Source organism: Gymnogyps californianus, chromosome 28, assembly GCF_018139145.2.
Source record: "Gymnogyps californianus isolate 813 chromosome 28, ASM1813914v2, whole genome shotgun sequence".
In the NCBI taxonomy this organism is placed as follows: domain Eukaryota; kingdom Metazoa; phylum Chordata; class Aves; order Accipitriformes; family Cathartidae; genus Gymnogyps; species Gymnogyps californianus.
In genome coordinates this window covers 2,607,568-2,630,599 of record NC_059498.1, presented here as the reverse complement: position 1 = coordinate 2,630,599, position 23,032 = coordinate 2,607,568, and the positions used below count along the sequence as shown (strand labels likewise).

Here is a 23,032-nt window from a genome sequence, read left to right as displayed (position 1 = left end):
CAGCTTTAATCTATGCTGAACTTTATAGTATTTGGACAGAACTACTGCAGACTACAAAAGCAAGTTATGAAATGAAATCAAGTCCTTTGTTTTAATTCAAGCTAGAAGAGGCTGGCTTAGAAAGCTCAAGGTTTCCTACAGCAGTTCTAGATGGGACTGAGGAAGATATCTTAGATAGTGGTAAAGGACATCTGCAAAGACGCGAGACGGGGAAAAAATAATTATGATGTCGAGAGTTTTATGGGTCAATTTTTTTAAGACTATATTGATTTAAACTAGAAATCAGCAAGCCAGGAAGATACATCATACCCTCCATAAACATTATTTATATCAGTATTCCTTGTTTCCCTCTTAGTCTGTGCAAACAGTTTTCTGACAATGTCACCCCCTACTGAGGAATGCTGCAACTGGCAATATTTTCTTTTAATGTTTCTTATGCTGTGAAGGGACTCCTGAAGGTAAGGACTCAAACAGATTTTTTTTTTTTTAATTTTCATTTTATAGCCTCCCATATACTTTATGAAATTCAGTCCTCTTCCTCACTGAATCAAAGTACTACCTGCTCTCTCCGTGATGGAACCATGCCACCTTAGCAGACACAGGACCAAGGACAGAACAGAACCTGAACTCCTTTCTCTACCAGCTTACGTCTATTGACTAGACAGCTCCAGAAAGTGGACCGCTTCCCACACTGCCCCACTGCAGAGGATTTAAGACTCCATCCCCGCAGGCTTCACTATTCACAATCATTAGTACTACTAAAGGAAGCAATTTGCATTAAAATGTAGAAACCCAGACTAGTTTCATGAAAATACTTGTTTTCAGGCAAATTTACTCAGAACATGCTATGCATCTGCTGCTTAAGCAGGTAAAATCTAGGTTAACGTGGAAAGCAAGATTCCCTGTTCCCCCTCCCTCAGCTAGGATCCATGTAGCAGAGGAGATGTCAGGTGTGCTGCAGCTTAAGGGCACTTAAGGAAAGCCACATCTGGGAGGAAAAAGTGGTTTTTTTATTTTCATTCTAGCCTTTACCCAGACAAGCCACATCCAGATCTATTGTTTATATTCAGCCTCCCTGGAGGCAGCCTTTAGCACATATCTTATACAACCATGCTAATTTTGTATTTCTGACCTACATAAAATATTGTACTGGGGTGGGAGGGAGAAGGGGGGAAACCAGCATGCTGAACAATGTATTTCAAACAACATTTCTCAGTAGAGACACCAATAAATTAAAGGCCCTTATTTGATTACTCAGTGTGAAAGATTCTCAAATTAATCAGGCTGGTGACCATGTTTTCAATATGCTGCCAAGTGAGGAATAAATAAAGCCTTTTAATTCGTACATTGTACCAAAACCAAAGCAAGTCGAGGGGCCTAGATGATCATAGGTACAATCTGAGATGGACATGTTTTGTAGCCAATGACAATGGGGAAAAAAAAAAAGAAAAAAAAAATCACAGTGCTGTGATAAAGCAGAAGTGTGAATAATTTCACTGTCACTATGTATTAGAGCAGCCTGGGAAGAACGTCACGTGGGTCGAAACTGCGCATCGATTGGTTACAGATGACATCATGATATGTCAAGGCACGAGCTCACGCTTCTTTATGCCGGGAATAAAACGGATCTCACATTGGACATACTTTAGCTCCCTCTGCCGGGTACGGGGCCGCCCGAGGCGCGACCTAAACCCAGACCAGACGGCCTGGTTCTCCAGTTAGGAGCTGCTGCTGCTGCTCTCAGGCATTTCATTTCATACTCGATGGTAACGATTCCAACCCCAGCCACCCTTCAAGTCTTTCTCCTTATTCCATTAGGCCTAAAAAAATAGAAAAGGTATCACACAGGAAAGGAAGCAAGTTTTGAGGGTACAGAGGAGCACGTTACCTTTCTGCTGGAGAAATGAGCATGCTTCCCTAGCTTGTTATTAAGAGCCTCGAGGAACATCTCATCTGTAACTTTTCCAACATTCATGCAGGCATCGTCCAGAATGGCAATGATCCCTTTGTGCTGCTGCTCTACCAGGTCGACGATGACCTGATTGTTGAAGTAATCAATCTGTAAAAAACAAAGAATGAGTCTATTTGTGACTTTGGCTAGTGAAAAAGGAGCATGCCAGTGTTGGCCGCTGATGACCAGTACCCTGTGTTTGCCAGAGAGAATGAGGCCCACCAGTCACAGGAGAAGCAATCAGTTTTCAATATGCAGATCACTAATTCAAAATTAAGCAGGCTACTCTTCTACCACTAAACAGCAGAGGTGATTTTTCAAACACCTCACAAATCTCAAGACCTCTGCTAAAAATCAACTGCTACAGAATGCACTTTAAAACGTCTTTTAAAATTCAACTGTGCACAGTCACCACAGTGAAAACTGCGCATCTTGTCCTGGGCATTATGAAACGAATTTGAACAGAGGAACTCAAGATTTTTACACTTTAATATCTACAACTAGACAAAATACATAAGCAGTCAGAACAGAAACACACGGTGATGTGTGTGGCATCACAGAGATGCCACAATATGCTTTAACTCAGACCTGGAGTCACTTATTTTCCCGCACCATGGCAAATAAAGAAATGTTGTGAGACAATTGGTTAGCTTCTTCCACAGCCTGATTTCCAGACAGCAAGTCTGTCAGTACAGCTGGCATGGACACAGATGTCCTATCGACTTCGACAGGCGCGTACATGTGGAGCAACTTTAGATCTGGGACTTATGCTGGTACACTGACCTCAAACCGACCTCTCCCTCCCCTGCCAAATCACTCACATGTTTCCAGGGAATTCCCTCTCGCTGGTACTCTTCCTGCTCCTGCTTTAGAACCAGCTGAATAAAGAGCTGCTGTAGCTTTTCATTGCAATAATTAATGCAAAATTGCTCAAAACTGCAAAAACATAAGAAAAAAAGGTGATGAGTTTTCTGGGAAAGGAGAAGGCACAACACTATGCTTTAACAACGTGGCTCACCTGTTATTGTCAAATATTTCGAAGCCATAGATATCCAGGACGCCAATGACTGTGTTTTTCCCATGTATTGTAGTGTCATAGTTCTTCACTTCAATCACATCATTGATGTGTGTCACAATCCAACAAAAGAGGCGCTCATATATAGCCTGCCAGGAAACAAATACGGAGGAATTTTGCCTGCATCTCTCTCAGTTCTTTCTGGTAAATGCAACACGTGGTGCTCCAAAGCTTAACTCAAGATGCTGCCCTAACTACACAAAAGCTACAGATAACATTCTCCTAAAAGTGAACAGCTACTGACATGAAGAAAATATTCTATGAAAATATTTTTTTTCTTTCTTCCAGAACTCATTTACACGAAGTCTAAATCCTAGTGAGGTCACTAGGTACAGCAGTTCCCCTAATCTGATTCCAGTCTGCTTTTCAGCTGCCTAATAACTTCCATTCCTGAGAATTATTTAACAATACTGAAGAGCAAGTGAGAGGTCAGTTATAGAAACCTAACAACCGAACACAATGGCAGCAAAATATTCCTGTTCACCTTTCAAAAAGAAAATGTTCTGTAGGCATAGGTATCTTTGAAATCTACATGTTCAAAACGTACTGCGAAGCTGTGCAAACATATAATCTTAGGAAAAAAAGTCAAGTTAATAATCAAGGCTCTTCATAACTTCACCTGTTCTTCCCTTATCATTTGATTTCTTAGCAAAGGAAAGACAATTGTCACTCTTTCTGTCATCAGTATCCACCTTTTCAAAAAAAAAAAAAAAAAAGATAGCACTTTGGGTTTCCAACCTGAGTTCTAGATGTTCCAGTTCCGCTCTCTACTTTTTGAATTTAACTGCTAAATGAAGTCAAGAATCATATTTCACAAAATATTCAGCCCTGTACAATGTATTCCTTTTGCAGATGCCAGCAAGCGAGGCTTGCAGCTCCCTCCCCTCTTTCACGTGCCGCAGGCACTGCTGGTTGTGGTGCACGCTGTGTCACAGCCAGGGAAGGGTAGGGATGGTGCTGCTCTGCAATCCCCCTATAGAACACAGGAGCACATACATTCAGAAATAAATCCGCATGAAGTACAGACTTCCCGCGTCTCAGCAAGCACTGTACTTATTGATCCACCCAGGTATCCTACTGGGACCTGAGCATTGAAAAATGGGCAATTATGAAGGCAATTCAATATTGAATGCCTTCCTCAGGCATCACCATTCTTTGCTGCACCAAGTACAACTCAAACAAAAGGCAAAAGCAAAAGAAATGCGTCTGAGTTACTGTCACATACAAAATTGGATGCAGAGAAAGGAAATTTAAACTCACTTTTGCAAAGGCATCTCTGCCGTAAGTGGCTTCTTGTTCAGTATGTTGTTTGTCAATGACATCCCGACCTGTAGCTACAGTTCGAAACAAAAGAGCCTTCTCCACCATGTCAGATTTCGTTGACAGCAAGTCTGCGATGATCGACACAACCTTGCCATTTTCTATTACAGGCGTATCACCATCCACAGAAAACTTCAAGTTCCCCTGCAATAAGTAGCAAGAAACTAGATTTCTCAATCCGTCTTTTATTGATATGAATCAGTACACCCCAAGTTCATCCACATTCCATCTGCTATTCAAGTCGGTAAATCTCCTAACACATTAGAAGGGTGGGCCTTGCATATCCACGTACCCACAAAGCTCCAACATCAGTGGAAGCAGCAAAGCCTGACTCAAAGAAAAGCATTCCTGCTCAGTGTTCAGCTCAGCTTTTGGAAAAAAAATTACATCAAACACTTCCAGGGGTTTAATCAAACACTGTCTCAGGATTCAGTCTAGTGATGGGAAAGTACATTAAGTATACAAACACTGGATATAGAATTTCATCTTCACTGCAGCTCGCCACAGAAACACGAGGCTGCAGCTCTTATTGTAATGCTATTGCCCACAAAGGTAATGTGAATATTCTGGGGAAGCTGACAAGTCAGCACGGCTAATAGGACTGGACGGACAGCACACTACCACAACAGATTTGTTACTGAATACCTGCAGAGCCAGGATTAAGTAGCAATACCGCTGCATTGTCTGCAGGAGTGGGTGGTCTCCCATCCTGCCTGCCTGGCCTGACTCTGCTCTGCCTCCATTCCTTCCCCAGCTCTGGGGCACAACTATCCCAAGGAGGAGAAAGAATTGGGAAAAAGCTGCAGTTTTCTTTGCCACCCTCCTCCTGCCCACCTGCAGTGCCTCTCTCCTCAAGCCAACATAAGAGTTGAGCTACAGGGACACTGCACAGGGGAGGAGGCTCTGTGGGTCCCAGGAGAATACGGGTGAAGGAAGGATTTCTTTAGCATCAGAATATGGAGAATTAAGGTCTCCTGCATCCGGCTGCGCTCAGGCCTCCACCATGAAGTGACGTACCATCCCTCCAGCAAAACCACAGTGGTGATGGCGAGTGCGAGGGCAAAAGGGAACAGAAGGATAGCAAGGCGAGAGCTCCCTACCCCCTCACTGCCAAACCCAAACAATTCCTTTTCAGAACATTTAACAGCTCCCAGTACTTAGTGGTATGTCTGTTTGGGGATCTGGAATATGCAGGAATAAATGTGATCTCCCATCATTACCGCAATGTCCTATTCCATCAAGGAATTTCACTCACCACTGGAAGCTGTAAACTGTATACACTTTTCCAGCCAACAGATCTTCCAACTGCTTCTGCAGCAAGAAAATTAGACCTGCTGGAAGCACACGTATACTGCCGGACCCCTCCTGAAGAACAGCCTACTCATACCTGCGGGCAGAGAGCTTACCAAGTGAAGAATAGCTGCCACAATTTTGTAGACAGTCTGAATCTCCTCTTGCTTGAAGCCTATCACTTTCATGGCATCAGCTACTGCTTTGAACTCTGCACCATCACTGATGGAACACTGAGGGGAAAGAGATGTTTGGGACATGAGGGGCTTAATGGAAGTCCACTGTGAGAAACCAAAGATTTTGCAAGCCCATGGGAAATAGATATGTACTTTGTTATTTTTCAGATGCAAGACACTGTCATGAGATTTCTCAACTTATTCTAATGCCATACCGTATGCTTGTATGCTGAACCCCGCATTGGACACACATGTATACTAGCAGCAATGAGACAGAGAAGTCCATCACAGCACGATTAAACAGTTCAGTACTTTCCCAGTGGAATTTATTGTGAAAAAGAGTACAAGTGATTCATAAAAAAATCAGAACAACAGTTACAAGTAGTGCAGTCACAGACCCTCTGAGGAGAAGCTGCAGAGCACCAGCAGTAAATTTCTGGTCACCATCTTTCTCAAGATGAGCCTCTGCCTCCCTCCCCTCCCAATCATCTGGGTTTGTTTTCACTGCAGATTTCCAGAGAAACTGATAAGGCATCTAAGAAGGTCTGTGGGTTGGTTTGCCAAAGAGCATCTCAAGAAAACAATTAGGAAATCAGGGAGCCTTTTGTCTGGACCCTGCTTCAGAGGGACAACACTAGGGACAACTCCAGACGTATTTAAAGTGTTCTGGATCTTGTTGTCCTAAAAAGCTTTATGGGTTTGTTCCCTTCTTTCCTGCTCAAGGCTCCCTTGAGGGTAAGTCAGATATGAAGAATGAATGCTTCAGTAACTTAAAAGGTCCTACTGTAAAAAAATGAGTCCTTATGGCTTTTTGGTCCAGAAAGCAGCTTAAGTCACCCATTATGAAGCATGAAAAGTCTGTCACTGGTAACGGGTCAAATATCTATGCCTGCATTTATTAACAAAGGTGATGTCTCTCCTACTACATTTTATTGCTTTTTATAAGCAGACACAAATGTAGTATGCACAAGTACATGTATGCTTTGTCTTCTAGGGCCAGAAACTCCATTAAAAATAGCACATCGGTGTCACCTTCCCATATTCATCCCATAAATGTTGGTCTCAGCTTCTGCTAGCTCAGCAGTACTTTAAGTATTTCAAGAAGCATTTACAATTTTAAGACAAGTTACCTCTAACTCACTGACAACACCCTCACCTTTATCTGTGCTCCAGGACAGATATAGTTGTACGCAGATGCATCCTTCTGAAGATGTAGAGAACGTAACATCTGGTCAGAACCCCCCTGGAGAAGCTGTACAAAGAGTATTTTAAGAAACGGTGAATGAAAAAAAATAAAATCCTTCCTTTTTCTGTTTCTTATTCATCTGCTTGACAAGCAAAATCATAAAAACATTAACTTACTGCTACAGAAGAATCAGCTACAGTATCTGGAGTCACAAGCACATGTGCAAAATACACAGTCTGCATCGTTGTCGGGCTCTGACCACCAGAAAGAGGTCGCCCAAATGACTGTCCTTTTGAGTGACACAATTGTTTAGAAAACAAGCCTGAACCTCTTCACAGACTAGACATGTTTACATCTGTGACATGCCACAGATGTGTCTTGGCAGGCACATTTACCTTCTCTGCTATATACCGAGACTTTCCACGACGGAAATGACACATTCATGAGAAAGGTGCTAACATGCCATCATGGAGTACTGAGTAAGTGGGGAAAAAATAAACAAACCTACGTTTCCCTCACTGCAAAACTGAGAATAAAGGTTATACTAATAGGCCAACCATTTCCCCCAAAGGACACACAAGGGAACCGCCATACAATATGGAAGACATTAAAAAGAACCCCCTCCAAAAAAAGAAAGTCAACTTGGTGTCATAAAATTACTTCCACATGGACTAAAGGCCTCAAGAGAAAATAGAGAGATTAGACTTATTACAAATAAAACAGTGAGTCAAAGTCCAATATTCTACCATATTTGTTTAGTTAGCCTCCTTTTAAGTTTACAAATGTGTTAATATGGGACTGGAGGGTAGAAAAAAATAAATCTTCCCATGCTCCTTCCCCAGACCAGGCCTCTTCAAAGAGCTAAAGAACCTAAGATCACCCAAGATGCATCAACAAGGGAACCCTTTGCAAAACACACAAGAGGGTGTAAGCTTTGCCTATCATGTCTGGGAAACTTGAGAAAAGTCATTTGTTTCAGCAAACGAATACGAACCTGGTAAAAAGAATGAAAGCTTCGTTCTCCCGGCTGTTGCACAATCACACGAGACTGTGGGGAACAAAATACAAAGATAGGTATTTCTGGATGTGGATGGCCTGCTTCCCCAGCACCTCCCCTTAGACACCGATGCATCGGTTCACCACTGCTAGGACACCTCCAGACTAATCTTATCTTACAATAAGTCTGTTATGAACGCTATTAGCTAGGCATGACCATGGAGTTCGAAATCTATAATCAAAAAGACCAGCTTGCATAACAGCTGCAATGTCCGACTTCCAACCAGGAATCCCATGTGGCAACTGCAGAATTGCTTTCATGGAACAGTCAAATAAAACGTCATTTTAGTTTAAGAGTTATTTAATCACTGGAAACGAAAACCAGGACTCTGTGACTACAAACAAATGCTCCATGGGACATAGTTAGGGCCTTATAGTAACCACTTCTACAACCCCAGGACAGGCTGACCAACAGCACCCAGCCACTGCACAAGTGAGCGCTCTGCTCTAACACAAGGGCTTTGTTTTAGGGAGCAAGCGATGCTCCATCTTCAGAGCACTCATTCCAAATCAGTGTAAGACAGCACCAAAAAAAAAAAAAAAAAAAAAAAAAAAAGGTTAAATGCAGCAGAAATTCAGTCAACAAGCAACATATCCTTATTTTATGCTACCAGTTTGAACTTTGGAGAGTGACAAGGCACGTGTTCCTGCTGCACTGGAAAGTCACTGCCTGTTAACTGTTTGTGTTCGTACCAGAACCTCAACTGCCTTCAAAATGGAAACAAATTTAACTTGGTAGAAGTCAAGAATATGAAATAAATGATCAGGATTTAAGTCACTGCAGCTGCAGCCCCCCCTCTCTTTTTTGCATGAAAGTATCACATGTTAAATGTTTGGTTTTGTTGTTTTGTTTTTTAAAATAAAGTGTTTATTCTGAAAATAGACTCCAGGGAAATAAGAGAAAAGTAAAAAACACAAACAAAAAAGCATGTTAGCAGATGTGGTCAAACATATAAATTAAAACCAGACGTGTGTCTCACATAATGAGAACTGTTAATAGATCATGCCCAGTTTCTCTACAGAGTTTTACATATTCCAGTGTTTTCAGCCACCACTTAATGACACGGAAAAAAAAAGTTATGCTCAGGATCACTTGGAATATATATAAACCAAGTTACTAAAAGATCACACAAGGTTGTGGCATTATTCCAGAATAACACTTCTCAAGCACACCGTTGCTACTTACGGACCTAGATATCTTCTTTTATTCACCAGTGAGATCTCAATGTGGAACTTATAAAGAAGGAGTTTTGCAGACGTTAATCTCAGTTTTTATTCTGGATACAAAGTACGTACACCTATATGCACATAAGCTTTTGCGTAACGCTAGCCCCTTATGTGGTGAGCTCTGACAGTGGTGTTAAAGTAACAGGGCACTGCCAGTGCTTCAGCAGCATTTCAGTTACTCATACTAACTCTTGAAGAAAAATTAAGCCCTAGATTTGATGAGATTCTATGCCCTCGTATGTCACCTGTTAACATACCACGTTTGAAAGGAACGCTTTCTAATGGCAAAGCACATATTACAAAAGTAACTACACAAAAGCCTCTAACTCTAAAATTGAGGGTGGCTTACCTTTTCTAGTAAGTAATTATTGATATGCCCACCTATTGGGTCTCCTTTAAAATCAAAGTTGATATCCATATATTTTCCAAACCTGCTGGAATTGTCATTACGGTTTGTTTTGGCATTGCCAAAGGCCTCTAACACACAGTTGGATTTCAGCAGTATGTTCTTCACTCTGTAGTACAGATAAATGGAAAAGAGAACAGAGCAAGTCCAGACCTGTATACTCAAACCATGGAACTTTTTTCACAGGCATTTCTCGAGAAGAATTTAATAACAGCAGATATGCTCTTTGATGACATATTTGAGCAGATGTCTATGACATTAGCAATCCCATGGGAAATCAGCTGGGAGCTTTTGGCAATGTTCCTTAGAGCCGAGCAAATGTAAACCAAATACCAGATTCTCCCACTGAAAATAGCATCAAAAATTCAGTTTCTTTACATATGTAAGTTTTGAAACCAATTTCATGAACTCTTTTGCAAGTCATTTTCAAAATTTTTGTCGGGGTAGGTATTAAGTCTGTTTCAGCAGAAAGCCACATTTTTTGCTCAAAAACTTTTACTCTAGGACTGACAAGCACATTTTGCAATTCAGGAGCGTGCCAGCCTGAAAGGTCATGGAATAGCTCCTTGCACTCAACATGCTATTCTAACACACACATATTTCAGGCAATTTGCCACAGGAAACATGATTTCTAGATACTGTTTTTATATTCAAACTTTCAAAATAAACTTTTCTACATGACTTTAGCTATCAGTATTGCAAAATTCCCAGAGTAGTATCCAAAGAAGTTAGGTAAATGCTGTAAAAATCAGCATATAATTAGTACAAGTGACCATCTAATAACATGGTGCTACACAGTCCATAGAAACAGATCCGTAAACAAAACAATTTCACTATTTTTCTGCAAAGCCCTTACCTTTCCACCTCAGCCCTCTGACCAGGGTTGGTAATGGCTGCTATGTACTGCATAATATATTTACTGGCCTCAGTTTTCCCAGCCCCGCTTTCACCTGAGGGCATAAATACAAAAGGTGACACAACAGATCAAAAACAGCACAGCAAATCACTGAACAGTATATCTTAATTCTACCCCAACAGTGTCTGCGGGTTTTGTTAGTGTTTTTTTTTTTTAAAGCAACCTTATTTGCATGCACTTTGAACATTTTCTAAATATAGCCATAACCCTGCCTGGTTGTTGCTGCTATGCTGACTTAGAAGCAGTTATGATGTAAGATTTCACAGGTCGGTAAAAGGCCTGGCACACAGAGGATCAAAAGGAATATTGTTAGAGGAGAAAGACTGGCATGCAGAGGCTTGGCTAGCAGCAGTGCCGGGAACTGCAATACAAGAGGCTACTGTTCAGCACACCATCTCGGGTCTCTCGCTTTTCAGAGCTGCTAAAGCACGGGAACATCAAGCAAACGAAGTGCCAGGATCCAGATAGCGACCATTCATGGTACAAGCCCTGCTCCCACTGTTAGAGCCACGACAAGCAATCAGTCCTGCCATCAAAACAGAGAACAAAACATCGGCCAGTCATCTAAGGGACAAAAATCAGCAGTTCTCTAGAGAGAGACAGGAACCCTGTTCTCACTGATCTCCATTCACACAGGCAGAGCAAGCAGAGGACTCATGTTCAAGTTATCACTTTGCATACACAGATTAAGCTAATGACTGACACCAGCTCTTGAATTAGATATGAAATAATTGTCAAGGTCTCCACACACGGATTCAAATGCAAATAAACAGTTTTAAGATTAATGAAGTTTTCTTTTATAAAATGCTGTCATTAGCCAAATCATTATTCTTCTTCTGCCTAGAGTTTCACAAAGATCAAGCGTTCATCATAATGAAAGGCTCTTTCAGCTTACCTGATATTACAATACAGGTGTCTTTTGATCGCCTCTTCATCGCTTTGTAAGCGGCATCAGCAATTGCAAAGAGGTGAGGAGGCCTCTCGTACAATTCCCTTCCTTTGTACTGCTCAATCATGTCACGCCCATAGATGTTCAAGTTTTTGTAAGGATTCATGGAAACGACCACCTCCCCAATAAATGTATAAATCCGTCCTTTTTCAAACCTACCCAGGATGAGACAACAGGGAGAAAGGGAATTAGTCAAACACAGAGATTCAGAATATGTCTTCCAAGCAAGTTGCCCATCTCATCAGGTGAACTCTTCAATCCATCATCGTACTGAAACATTATAATAAAACATTGACTACGGACATTATCTGACCAGTGTGGCCCAGATGGCATGGTAGCATATTACGTAGAGACCTGATGTTACAAGGACTAAGAACTAGGGCTAGCTTTGAATCTTACCACCTACACAGGAAATTTCTACTGCTATTTCACTTACAGATGCATGACTGATCAGATTACTGAGGTACAAACACTGACTATATTTCTGAGTATAGCAAACTTCTGCTTTGCTGAAGCAATCAAGCCTGCTTTCTGCATATTCAGGTATTTCTGTTGCCATTAACATGCTGCCAGAAACAAATGTTTCTAAGAAATTTTTTAGAAGATTTAAGTTAATATAATTTACTGTTTCTGTTTCTACAATTGACAATAAGTAAACATGAGTTTGTGATGAGCTTATATAATCTGCTTCACAAAGGGGATTTAAAGGCAAATTCTTTTTTCACATTCTACAGTTGTCCATAACCCAGCTCAGGCCAGAGAAGCAGAAGTTTTGAAGCCACTCACATTTGCAAGAAAGGAAACAAAGATACAAGCCAAGAAGCAAATTACAGCCTTTCAGCTTCAGCAATTATCTTCCACTCCATCCTTTTTGCTAGAAGGCACTTTGATATCATCACTGCTGCTAAACCAGAAGTGAAAGCTTTTTAAGAACATGTGAAAACAACCCTAAACTACACCTTTCGTAAACCCTACCTAGTCCTTAGTATTCTTTCTGCAAACAAGACAGAAAATAACTTGACCTTTGTTTAAAAAAAAAAAAAAGTGTTTAAGTTAAAAGATGTTTCCAAAGAAATCCACATTTTATCGCAAGTTATCTAGCAGAAAAGCACAGAAGGAATTTCAGATTAACAGCTGAAGAATTCATACAGCATTTGCTTCTCAGGAGGAGAAAGGACGACAGCAGATTTAGAGATCAACATGCAAACTATGGCATTTCTACCGTTCAATACCTGTCTGCACCCTGTATTTAAACCTTACAACGTTAGATGGCACCACACCACCTCTATAGAGTGCCAGGGCCTTCCTAATCCTTGACGGACTCCGGCACAAATTCTAGCATTACTCTATTGAATTTATTACCACCCCCATGTGGTGACAGGCTTGACATTTTCTATTGTTCATTTTAGAATTTTCTGCAGCATCTTGGCAGTGTTAGTTTTTAGCAGGTGTAATAAAACTCAAGAAATATAATCTAGCAACCAGCGTTCCACTTTCTAAAAGTGATTTTGCCTCTAATTGCAGCTTCTTCCAGAAATACTTCACTAAAAAGACGCAAGAATTGCAAAACGTCTTTTTGTTCCCGCATTCAGTTTTAACTGAAAGTAGTCCTGATATGCATTTCCCAAAACAATAGTGAGCTTAAAATGCAAAGATATTTTATATTTTAGAGATATATGCTGTTTGAAAGCTACCAAAAATGTTTTAGAAAATGTAAGGCCACTATAACTAGCAATACCAACTACAGCTCAGCAGCTAACTATCTCAACAAAAATGTGGGATAACACACAGGCAACACCACTAAACAACGGTCACACAAGCTTGGTATGAAATACAGAATCATAGCCTAATTCTTAAAAAAAAGCAGTTTATTCACTGGGAAACCAGAAGACAAAGGTACACAGGAAGCCTCCTGCACTCAGTCCTTGTCATTTGCTATTCCTAATTTTAATTCTCTGAAGCACAAAGCAGCTGGCGATTGTGGTAGTTGTAAGATACTAAACATGCAAGACACACGTGAGTGCAAAGAGATCGTATAGCACCAGGCTGCTCGTCTTCTGCCCTCTCAGGAGCACAAGGGACTCTACATATACATAGGAGAGGTTAAAAAAAACCAAACACACATAACACTGCTTCTGTTAAGGAGATCAAATCACACTTGGACATACATATGTAATGGAAGCTATTACAAGGACATCAAAATCAGCAGAATCCTTGCCATCTTTTTGGAGCTGGGCCATCCAAAAAAGACAAGTTGCCCAATGGAGAACATATAGACTGCTCTCCAAAAGTCACTGCACAGCAGGAACATAACCACCGCTGAAGGCACTATTAATGATAAAAATAAAGATACAGCAGTTTCTGGATGAGGTTTTAAGCCCCACTGTACTGCCAGATGCACGGCCGGAGGGTTCATGGTCAGCACAGAGAGGTTAAGCTGGTTTGTTTTAGCTGCCGAGAAGGGGGGGGGGGGGAAAAAGGACATCCCTACTGAAGTGTCATGCCGTCACCATCACAGTACCCAATACTTTGACCTCTTCCTTAAGTAATGAATTATGTAAACTTTCAGTAGCAGAGCACAGTTTAAGTTTCCTCCCTTGACAGTTCAGTGTCCCCAGCTGCCTCGTAAGCAGAACGTACAGACTGGCCTCTGCCGGGGGAGCCCCCTCGACCAGGGCACAGCTCGGCTTTGGAGGTGGTACCGCTGTGACGCTGACACATACAGCAGTTTGACATACCACCTGCTTGCTTCCCCGACAGCTCCGGGCTTAGACGACAGATCTCACATTTGGCCTCGAAGTCAAGTTTTAAAAGGTTTTACTAGACTCTGACAAATTGTGTCTTCAATCTCTGTGGCAAAAGGCAGATGGAGATGAGGGAGAAGGATCCATCTCCGGGCTTGACAAATGGGCATCTCTCAAGCCTGGCTTTAAGGAGATGGAGTTTATGAACAACTGACATCCCCGTTTACCTCTCTGTTCATTTTTTTTTTTTTTTTACTTCTTAGCACCGGAGTTAAAATTCCAGAGCTGTGCTTAGATGTTCCTAAAAGGAGCTGTTGCTCCTTGCCCCTCCTTGCTGATAAAGCCTCTTTTCATCAGACAGCGCAGCTCAGCACAGCAGCAGGCCAAGAACAGCAGTGGCTGTTTTCCTAGCTGCATTGCTTCGGTGTGAGATTCGTGGTTTTCCTTGCCCAAGAAGAACTCATGAAAACTTAAGAAAACAACCAACGACGGCAGTCCAAACTGGGAGGTACAAGCTGTGTTAAATTTGCTATTCTTCTGCAAGGCAAGGTCACAAAACCAGACGACAAAGCTATCCAGCGCTTTTCAGAAAGGCTCATCAATTGAGGCATTGCACTCCATCAAGGGAAAGCTCATCAACATAAAGGACGGCGTAATCATTTTAGTACCAAGTGTATAACACGTAGAACTGTATTTTTGTTGTTAAAAGCAATCTACAGCACACTTGATAAAAGGAACCCCTGTCCCTACTCCTGGGGGTCGACACCCCCACGGTCAAACCTTGTTTTGTATGTATCATGAAAATCACATCATCTTGTGCTGCAACTTTGAGGAGAAAAGATTTCCCTGTAATGATTCCATTTGAATAATTTCTGTAACAATATGTTCTGAATCTTCCCCTAGCTCAGCAGCCAAAAAGAAAACACACAATGATTAAATACTGCGACTATTTTGATGAGGAACATCAGCTCTTTCATGAGAAGTTTTTATACTAGTTTTTATTACCTTGTTAAAACATCAATTGATAATGAGAAAGCATAAACCAGTAAGTCACAGACTATAAATCATTTAAAGGGATAGAAATTATTGTCTAGGAAAGAAGACTGCCAAGGCAAGAAAAAGGCTCTTACTTTGTTTTATAGTTTTTATTTTTAGGGAAGGGAGTTGAAAAAAAAAAAATATCCCTAAGTCCAGACATCCTATGTTCACATCCAATTGCCATTGGAAAACACACTGCAGAAATCAGAAAACTGAAGCAGCAATCTTCGCCACCAGAGAGCACTCACATTTAGGATTTCTCCCACCTGACAAACACTCCAGTCAAAAATAAAACTGTTCTTACCGAGGAAATGATGCAACTTCAAATGCACTCAGTACAAATAAAGAAAAGAGTTAGTTGGCAAGACTTGGAACCCATACTCCAAAACAACATCTGCAGAACGCAGACCGTTACACAAAGGCACCCTACCATGCAGTCGCCACTCCAAATGCTGCAATTCAAATTATAAAGGGAATTTCTAATTAATCATTTACATGGTAACTCCTCTGTACCGAAAGATAAACAGAAACTTGTCGGGATCACAGACAGCAGGCAGCACTCTGCAGGCTTATTGCTATTTCTAGAATTCAGCATACTTTCTGAGATAACCTATGCCAGCTACCAGGGGATCCGTTTGCAGTGAGATCACAGGCTGGGCTTCGCTGAGGTGTGAAACGGCTCCTCAGAAAGACATTTTGCCAGTCTTTTCCTCCATCTGCCTAATATCTGAGGAACAGAGCAACTGCTGGAAAAATCATGTCAAGTCACCGCTCGTCTCATTTTCTGTTCCTTTAAGAAGTGTAGCCATTGGTATTATGGATCATTTTCTCCTGGGAAAAGACCTTCTTTCATCTGGAACTACTCCTTTCTCACCATTGATCACAGATTGACATCATATTCTGCTTTACATACACGCAGACACACTAAAGCTTTCCCACGTTAGCAGGTGCTCAGTAAAGCTCCTTGGTCTCACCCCTTCCCGCTCCCTGATGCTACAGAGATGCTCCAGAAACAGAACGACTTCATGACAAGTCGTCACAACACAGCCATCAACTGAAGACAGACTTCCAGTTTAACTGTACAGCCAGTGGCTTAAAGTAAAGGAAACGTTAACAAAAAAAGGCAAAAGCAAATAATTCAGGACAGATACAGGAGTGCTACAGATGCATCAGCCTGCGCTAGATAGTCAACAGCTAACCTAGTACCACTGAAGGTTAAAAGAATAAAAGCTGATGGTTTCAAACTATTACCTATTTCCAACTTAGTCATTAACTCCAAAGCACAAACAAACTGACATATTTAGTATGAGCATACTGCTTTTTCTTCCTTCCTCCTTTGTGCATGGGAAGAAGAATGATCTAGCAGCTGCACACCTCTGGCATGCAGAAGAGGGACAACTCCTTTTCCTGCTGCAAACACCCCGTGATTTGGGTTATTCCCCCAAAGGGGGTCATAGGTCTTAGTTATTTTTTACCACCAAATATATACATTAAAAATCCATTACTGCAGGCTTTGACTCCATTCTCATTGCAAACACACATGAAGGCATTTAATTGAAACTTGTGTTCATGACGAGATGTACATGGATAGTCAAGGATGGGCCTTTAGGATGTGTTCGCTAAGGAAGGGAATTTAAGTAGACTTCTGGCAGTGAAATCATACTTACCTGTTTTTAAATGCAAGAATGTATAGCCAGCTGCACTGACACAAAGGAACAACTATTCTTCTCATGCTTTGGGAAGTAAGATGACTTTGCTTAAGCACACTTCACCCGTGTGTGTCAGACAATTGTGCCTTTTGTATGTGATACCAGATCTCTCTACTGAGAATTCAGAGCTACTTAAAGACTTTATTTTAGGTAAATCTCAAAATAAACTCAGCTGTCAAGCAGGAAAGAATGACTTTCAAGTCTTTCAGTAAATTGCTCATAAACTGTATTATAGCAAATCATCCTCATGACAAGAGAACTCAGATAAACAGGATTTGCATTGGCAGAACTATAGCTAAAATATTCCTGCCGCACTTGGAAAAACAGACCAAAAAACTGTCCAGTATTACCTCCCTGCGCTAGGAAAACAATCCAAGTCTGTCACGATTCTGAATATGCACGTCTACAACGTTTTGATCCATCCTGAGGGCCAGAAAAACTTGAATTTAAGTTCATTTAATGTGCAGGTGAAAATTTTGCTTGCAGTTGTCCTGCATGGATTCAGTTTTCAGATGTTGCCAGTTTAACAAAATAGGAAATGCCGTTCAGTGCGCATTCTGCACCACTCCTTTCCTGTACAGAGGGAGCAGAAAGGGCAGGGTGAGGAATACTTCATTCATCTGCAATTTTCACAGTCAGCTTTGGAAATAAGGTTAAAAGAGTCCTTTGTAATGATGTAATTTTTTTCAAAAGAAAACAGTAAACTCTGAGTGACTGGTGCCACATCTTCCTCAACAAACCAATATTTAAGCAAACTGACTGTAATTTGACAAGGCTGATTCAGCTTCAACACAGCTGACCCTTGAGTCATCTACGCAGCTTTGCAAACCCACAAGGTAAGGTCGGGGGAAAGGAAAAGGGAAGATGGTTGCTAAGCTAGTGCTAATGAACGCTGAATAAAGGCTAAAACTGTGAAATGTAGCTAGCTAAAAATGGGAATAATATTAAAATCCCTCTCAAACATGAAGTTAAAGTACTAACCTTGCACTGAAAAAATGCCAAACCACTAAACATAGGGAGTCACTGAACTTTCATTTCTATTTGCGTCAGACAGACTGAGCTGTCTCTCCTGCAGCAGGGAAGCACTGCATACTCTTTTTACATTTCTAGAAGCATAGCAGAAGGCACAAGGAGACTTGAAATAGATAATGAGACAAAAGGAAGTTCTTGGAAAAGCTTCCAGGGACAACATAATGCTTTGTGGTTTTATCCCAATCCACACATGAGGAAGTTGCTATTGAGCACAGGTAGAGGAAAGAAGCTTGCTCTTGATTTCTCTGTGTAGAACAGTAAAACACACTCTCACTTTCCATGTGAAAAGTCTGGCTGGAACACTGTAAAATCCTCATGCAGTAATCATATTACTCTGCTTTGAGCAGGAGGTTGCCCTGAATGACCTCCTGAGGCTGAATTATCCTATGATCCTATATCTAACCAGGAAAGAGTAGAACAGGCTTGAGATAGCAACAAACCAGAGACAGCCATCTACCCATAATCTCTAACTTTTTAATCTGTCAAATAAAAGCACATAATCTATAAAAGGATAGTAAAAAGAAAAAGAAAGCTCAAAAGCCAGGTAGGTTCTTCTATCTGCTCATATCACATGTGAAGTCAACGAGAGCATGTGTGCAGAAGAGCCTAGAGCTTGTCATGCAAGAGAACTAACTTAAATGCATAAGACTCATAAAACTACTGAGTAGGAGGAAAAGGTGGAAGTAATCACTCTATAAATACATCGGTAGATGAACAGCATCTTGCCAGGTAGCCAGAAGAACTAAAAAACAAAAAACTACACAGGCCCATACAAAAGAAAAATGGGAATGGACTTACCCTGGCCAACACAGGCTTGAAACCGAAAGCTCGCTGTCAAGGGAGCAGTCCTGGAAGAGCATTTCAACAGAAGCTGCGAGGACTAGTGAGCCCTGCTGGATATTGCTGAACTCATTTTATGGATGTGTTTAGAAGATCTGGCTTCCTGCACTGACCAGCAACTGACTTCATGATCCATTATGTTCCTTCCACTCTGATGTGACAGCATTCAGGTACTTAAAAAAAAAAGATGCTTTACCTTCATTCACCACCCCCTCTTTCCAAACCCCATGTCCATATTAACTGTAACCTGCCACACCATGATTGTCTCAGCCTTCAATTTTGGGAATTCAGCTTTGCTCATCCGATTATACATCACTGTGTTAAAGGGTACGCTACTTTCAAATATATCAGTGGACAAAACTGCAGCACAAAAGGCAAAAGCCAGACTAATGACTGGTGGATGGACAGATGTGCATCATGCAGAAGATACCGTCTGATTCCATCCCCCTGGTTCAGTGGTGCATGAATTCTGCAATGTTTGTCTGAATAGTGTCCCGGCAAGGACTAACTTATACTTCTGAATAACAACCTTTCTTTCAAGGGATGCTGAAGGAACTATAAAATCCTGCAGCCCAACAGAAAGATCAAGAAACTTGCAGGAAAACAAAGACCATGACTGATACCCTGTTACTTCCTCCTAACTTCTCCAGTAACTTCAGGAATGAAAAACCATTCACGTCGCTGCTCATGACCAAGATAGAGCAGCATCCTTGTATAAACAAACATAACCTGAAGCCACATCAGCAACTGTACGGATGATGACTTTCAACCTTATTTTCTAAGCCACCTCTTTCTTACACGTATATGGTATACTATACCACCTTCCCAATTTGCTGTATACACTGCACCATTAACAGAACTTTGTACTGATGTCTAACTACACCTCTATTCCACAAGCCTAGGTGCCAAGGTACAATCACAGTATTTCACAGGTTTTCTTTGTAGATGCTTGGAGACTCCTTCTGCAGTCAGCTGGCCATGAGATGCTGATGTTCAGATGCTTCATTGTTCTGCTGTAAAGGAATATTCTGCGTTTGTTAAGCTCGTGCCCAGTGCTGATCTGTGAACGCTGCTGGAGTCTCCTGAATACAGCATTGTTTTGATACAGGACTCAAAAAACCCAAGAATCATCTTGCAGTATTAAGATACAGTACACCATCTGCAAGCACTCCAAAAGGCTTACTTAGTCCTTTGGAACGTTAGATCTAAAATAAAATTAGATGCCTTACTTATACTAACACAGGCCACGCAAATCATGCAAAAATAATGCAAAATATGCAAATAATGCACAAATATAACTTATGTTTCTGCACAATTAGCGTTTCTTTTAGAGTTGTTACAGTGATCTGCACCATCTCACCTAAACACAAATATTGAGTACGTAGTTCTTAAACAGGACTGTTTGTTTTCTGGCCATGAAAGCAGGCAGACTTCTTTAGGCATTTATGTGTTTTACAGCATATTGTGACTTAACACAGCTCTTGTGGTTTTGGCTCGTAAACTGTCCTAGCAGTACATTAGATTACCAACTAAGGGCTTCGGCAGACAAACTGCTGAGTCTCAAAGCAGCAGATGAAGATATTCCACCTACAGCTGCCCATCCAGCTCCTTTGCCAAAGATTCCCTTCTGCCACGTCTGCTGAAGGGACAACGATGGACAGCCGTGATCTCGGCCACCCCAAGTCCAGATTATCACTGACACCATTCCCTGCGGGACAGATACCGACAACTTCAGCCAGCTAAGGTGAAGAAAGAGCCAAAAGCAATGGAGTGGAAAACTAAGTTTGCAAATCACAAAGCAAGTATGTTTCAACACAATATGTCCACTAACTATTCAGGTTGAAAGAAAGGACTTTTCCTCCTGCTTCCTTGAAAGCATGTCTAGTCAGGAAAACCTTCCCACTTTTTGGTCATAGATTTGGCTCAGGTTTGTTGTGGGACTTTTTTTCTTGTATTTTCTGTTTTGTATTGGAAAAGCTTCATGTTACCCAATGGCAATCTGAACCAGAACTGCAGTGAAATCCCCTCTTCACCGTCTCTCAGTCTCTGCCCTGTTAGCAAGAATCGAGCAGCTGGTGCCCTGGAAGCCAAACCCTCAAGTCCTATAGAAACGAGATTAAGTATGCGTATCAGTGCTGAAAAGGCCTAGTAAATACTCAAGGTTTGTTCTTCCAATTAAAGAGCAACTAATATTTTTCAGGAAGTTTGATTTAGAAATAAAGGGGGTTTTTTTACTACAACCAAGTGTAGTGCTTTCAGTCAAAGTCATGAGTGTGACTGACCTGGCAGATCAGGATCTTTTTCCCCTCTCACTGAAAGGACAACTGCAAAAAGGGAAGAGGAGAAGGAACGATACAGGGGACTCTTCAAACATCCTTGTGGAAGTGCAGGGTAGGACAGGCAAGATAAGCAAACGAATTTGCATAACAGTCTTAAGTACTTCACTTCACATGCTTTGAACGGAAAAACATCTGAGCAGTAGGAGTGCTGTTATTTATGCATTCATCATTCATTGCAAAAGGAGTGAATTTCTAAATGCCAACTGTACTGAGTTGTTAAACAATGATAATGCGAGGGGAACATTAGCAATATGGAAAAGGACTTAAATGGTTTGATTATTAAAACAGATTACTTGATTTACATGCTGCTTGTTTTATCATTTTAAATTATCACCGGAAAGATTGTGTTCATTTACTTCCTTTAGATTTTACATATTTTTTCTGTCAAGATAGCTCCCACTCAGAAGCTGAAAGACTATTCAAATAATATTGTGAGACAGCACAAATACCACTCAATTAATATGCAGATAACCTGTAAAATATCTACAACTCATCTTCCACAAGCCCAGATGACTTTGACCATGCTGTCGCATTTTTAATTCTAGGCCAGTGGAGTTCAGAGTTCTGTGAAATTATTTAAAACAGTATCTTTTCAGACGACATATCAGCCTAAGAATGCAGGCACGCTCCTACTTCTGTAAAGTATCGTTTGTTAGGTAATGAGCATTAGTGACAATCACCAAAAGTCAGAACAATGTTACACTGTTTATCAAAAAGTTTGATAACAAAGTTTTCAGGCACTAATTTTTTACTGCAAGCACAGTTTTAGCCTGGAGTGGTGGTCAAGTGCATACTCTCAGCTTTGGCAGGTCTATTACACACTCAAAACCAGCAGCACAGAGTGAAACTGCACCGCTGCCGATTTCCAGGATTATCACATTCATTTTCAACACGAGTAACAAAGCAGTTGGCCCAGTTTAAAGCAGGGCGTTAGATGCAATGGCCTCCACAGGTCCCTTCCAAACAACATTACTCCATGGCTATGACATACATGTTGCAGCTTCAAGGAATGGCTGAAAGTAATTGTTATTTCCAGTAATAGCAACACAGGTTTTCAAATTAATTTTGCTATCAGCCTTATTTAATTTTTTTTTAGAAATCAGTTTAATTAACAGTTCAGAGCTGACACATCCTCCTCCAAATGCAGCTATGTTTCTCTTTTCCTCCTGTGAGCAACCAGCTGCTAAGCCCTTGCAGAACAGCAACATACTGCAACGAAACACAAAGAAATACACTTTGAATCAACAAGTCTGTCAGTCACAAACTGTCAATCTCTTTAAACCTTTTAAAAATATATATGAAATCAGCTATTAGATGGAAAAAATATTTTCTATGTTATTTTTCTATGTTTTTTAAGTTAAGAGATTTGTGTTATCCTTCTCACATTCATCCCTCCTGCAGAAGAGATGATCGGATATCTCATCAATACTTGCGCAGTTGGAATAATATAAATCTTACTGAATTACTAATAATTATAAACTTAGAAATGTTCACATATCAGCTCCCCAACACACTTAGCGATCATCCTCCAGCATGCTATAACAAATGAGGGAAATGGACCTATTGCCAGTTTTCCAAGGACTTCTGAAAACAACGGAGTGCTTCAAGTTTCTCAAAATATGTTGCTTTATTATTTGGAAGGCATCAGCAATCCATACATTTAGGTGTCTACTAGCAATCCATAGGGGAATACAACTGTCAACCACTATATATCAGCACACACGTATCATGACTTCAGTTCTGTAAAACCCATGTAAAATGCAGGCTTATCCGATGAG

The 23,032-nt window shown here is 41.0% G+C and overlaps 1 protein-coding gene across 2 annotated transcripts in view; it reads right to left on the bottom strand.

Annotated features, from left to right (window-relative positions):
- Positions 1–23,032, bottom strand: part of MYO1D (myosin ID) — a 162,161-nt gene that overhangs the window by 113,199 nt on the left and 25,930 nt on the right. For both annotated transcript variants that reach the window (XM_050911627.1, XM_050911626.1), the window contains exons 2-11: positions 11,499–11,707; positions 10,544–10,637; positions 9,631–9,796; positions 7,993–8,046; positions 6,969–7,064; positions 5,753–5,869; positions 4,287–4,490; positions 2,970–3,115; positions 2,773–2,887; positions 1,889–2,059 (exon numbers count right to left, since the gene is read on the bottom strand). In XM_050911627.1, the coding sequence (XP_050767584.1) occupies positions 1,889–2,059; positions 2,773–2,887; positions 2,970–3,115; positions 4,287–4,490; positions 5,753–5,869; positions 6,969–7,064; positions 7,993–8,046; positions 9,631–9,796; positions 10,544–10,637; positions 11,499–11,707 (1,372 nt within the window). The remainder of the gene's footprint in view (positions 1–1,888; positions 2,060–2,772; positions 2,888–2,969; positions 3,116–4,286; positions 4,491–5,752; positions 5,870–6,968; positions 7,065–7,992; positions 8,047–9,630; positions 9,797–10,543; positions 10,638–11,498; positions 11,708–23,032) is intronic.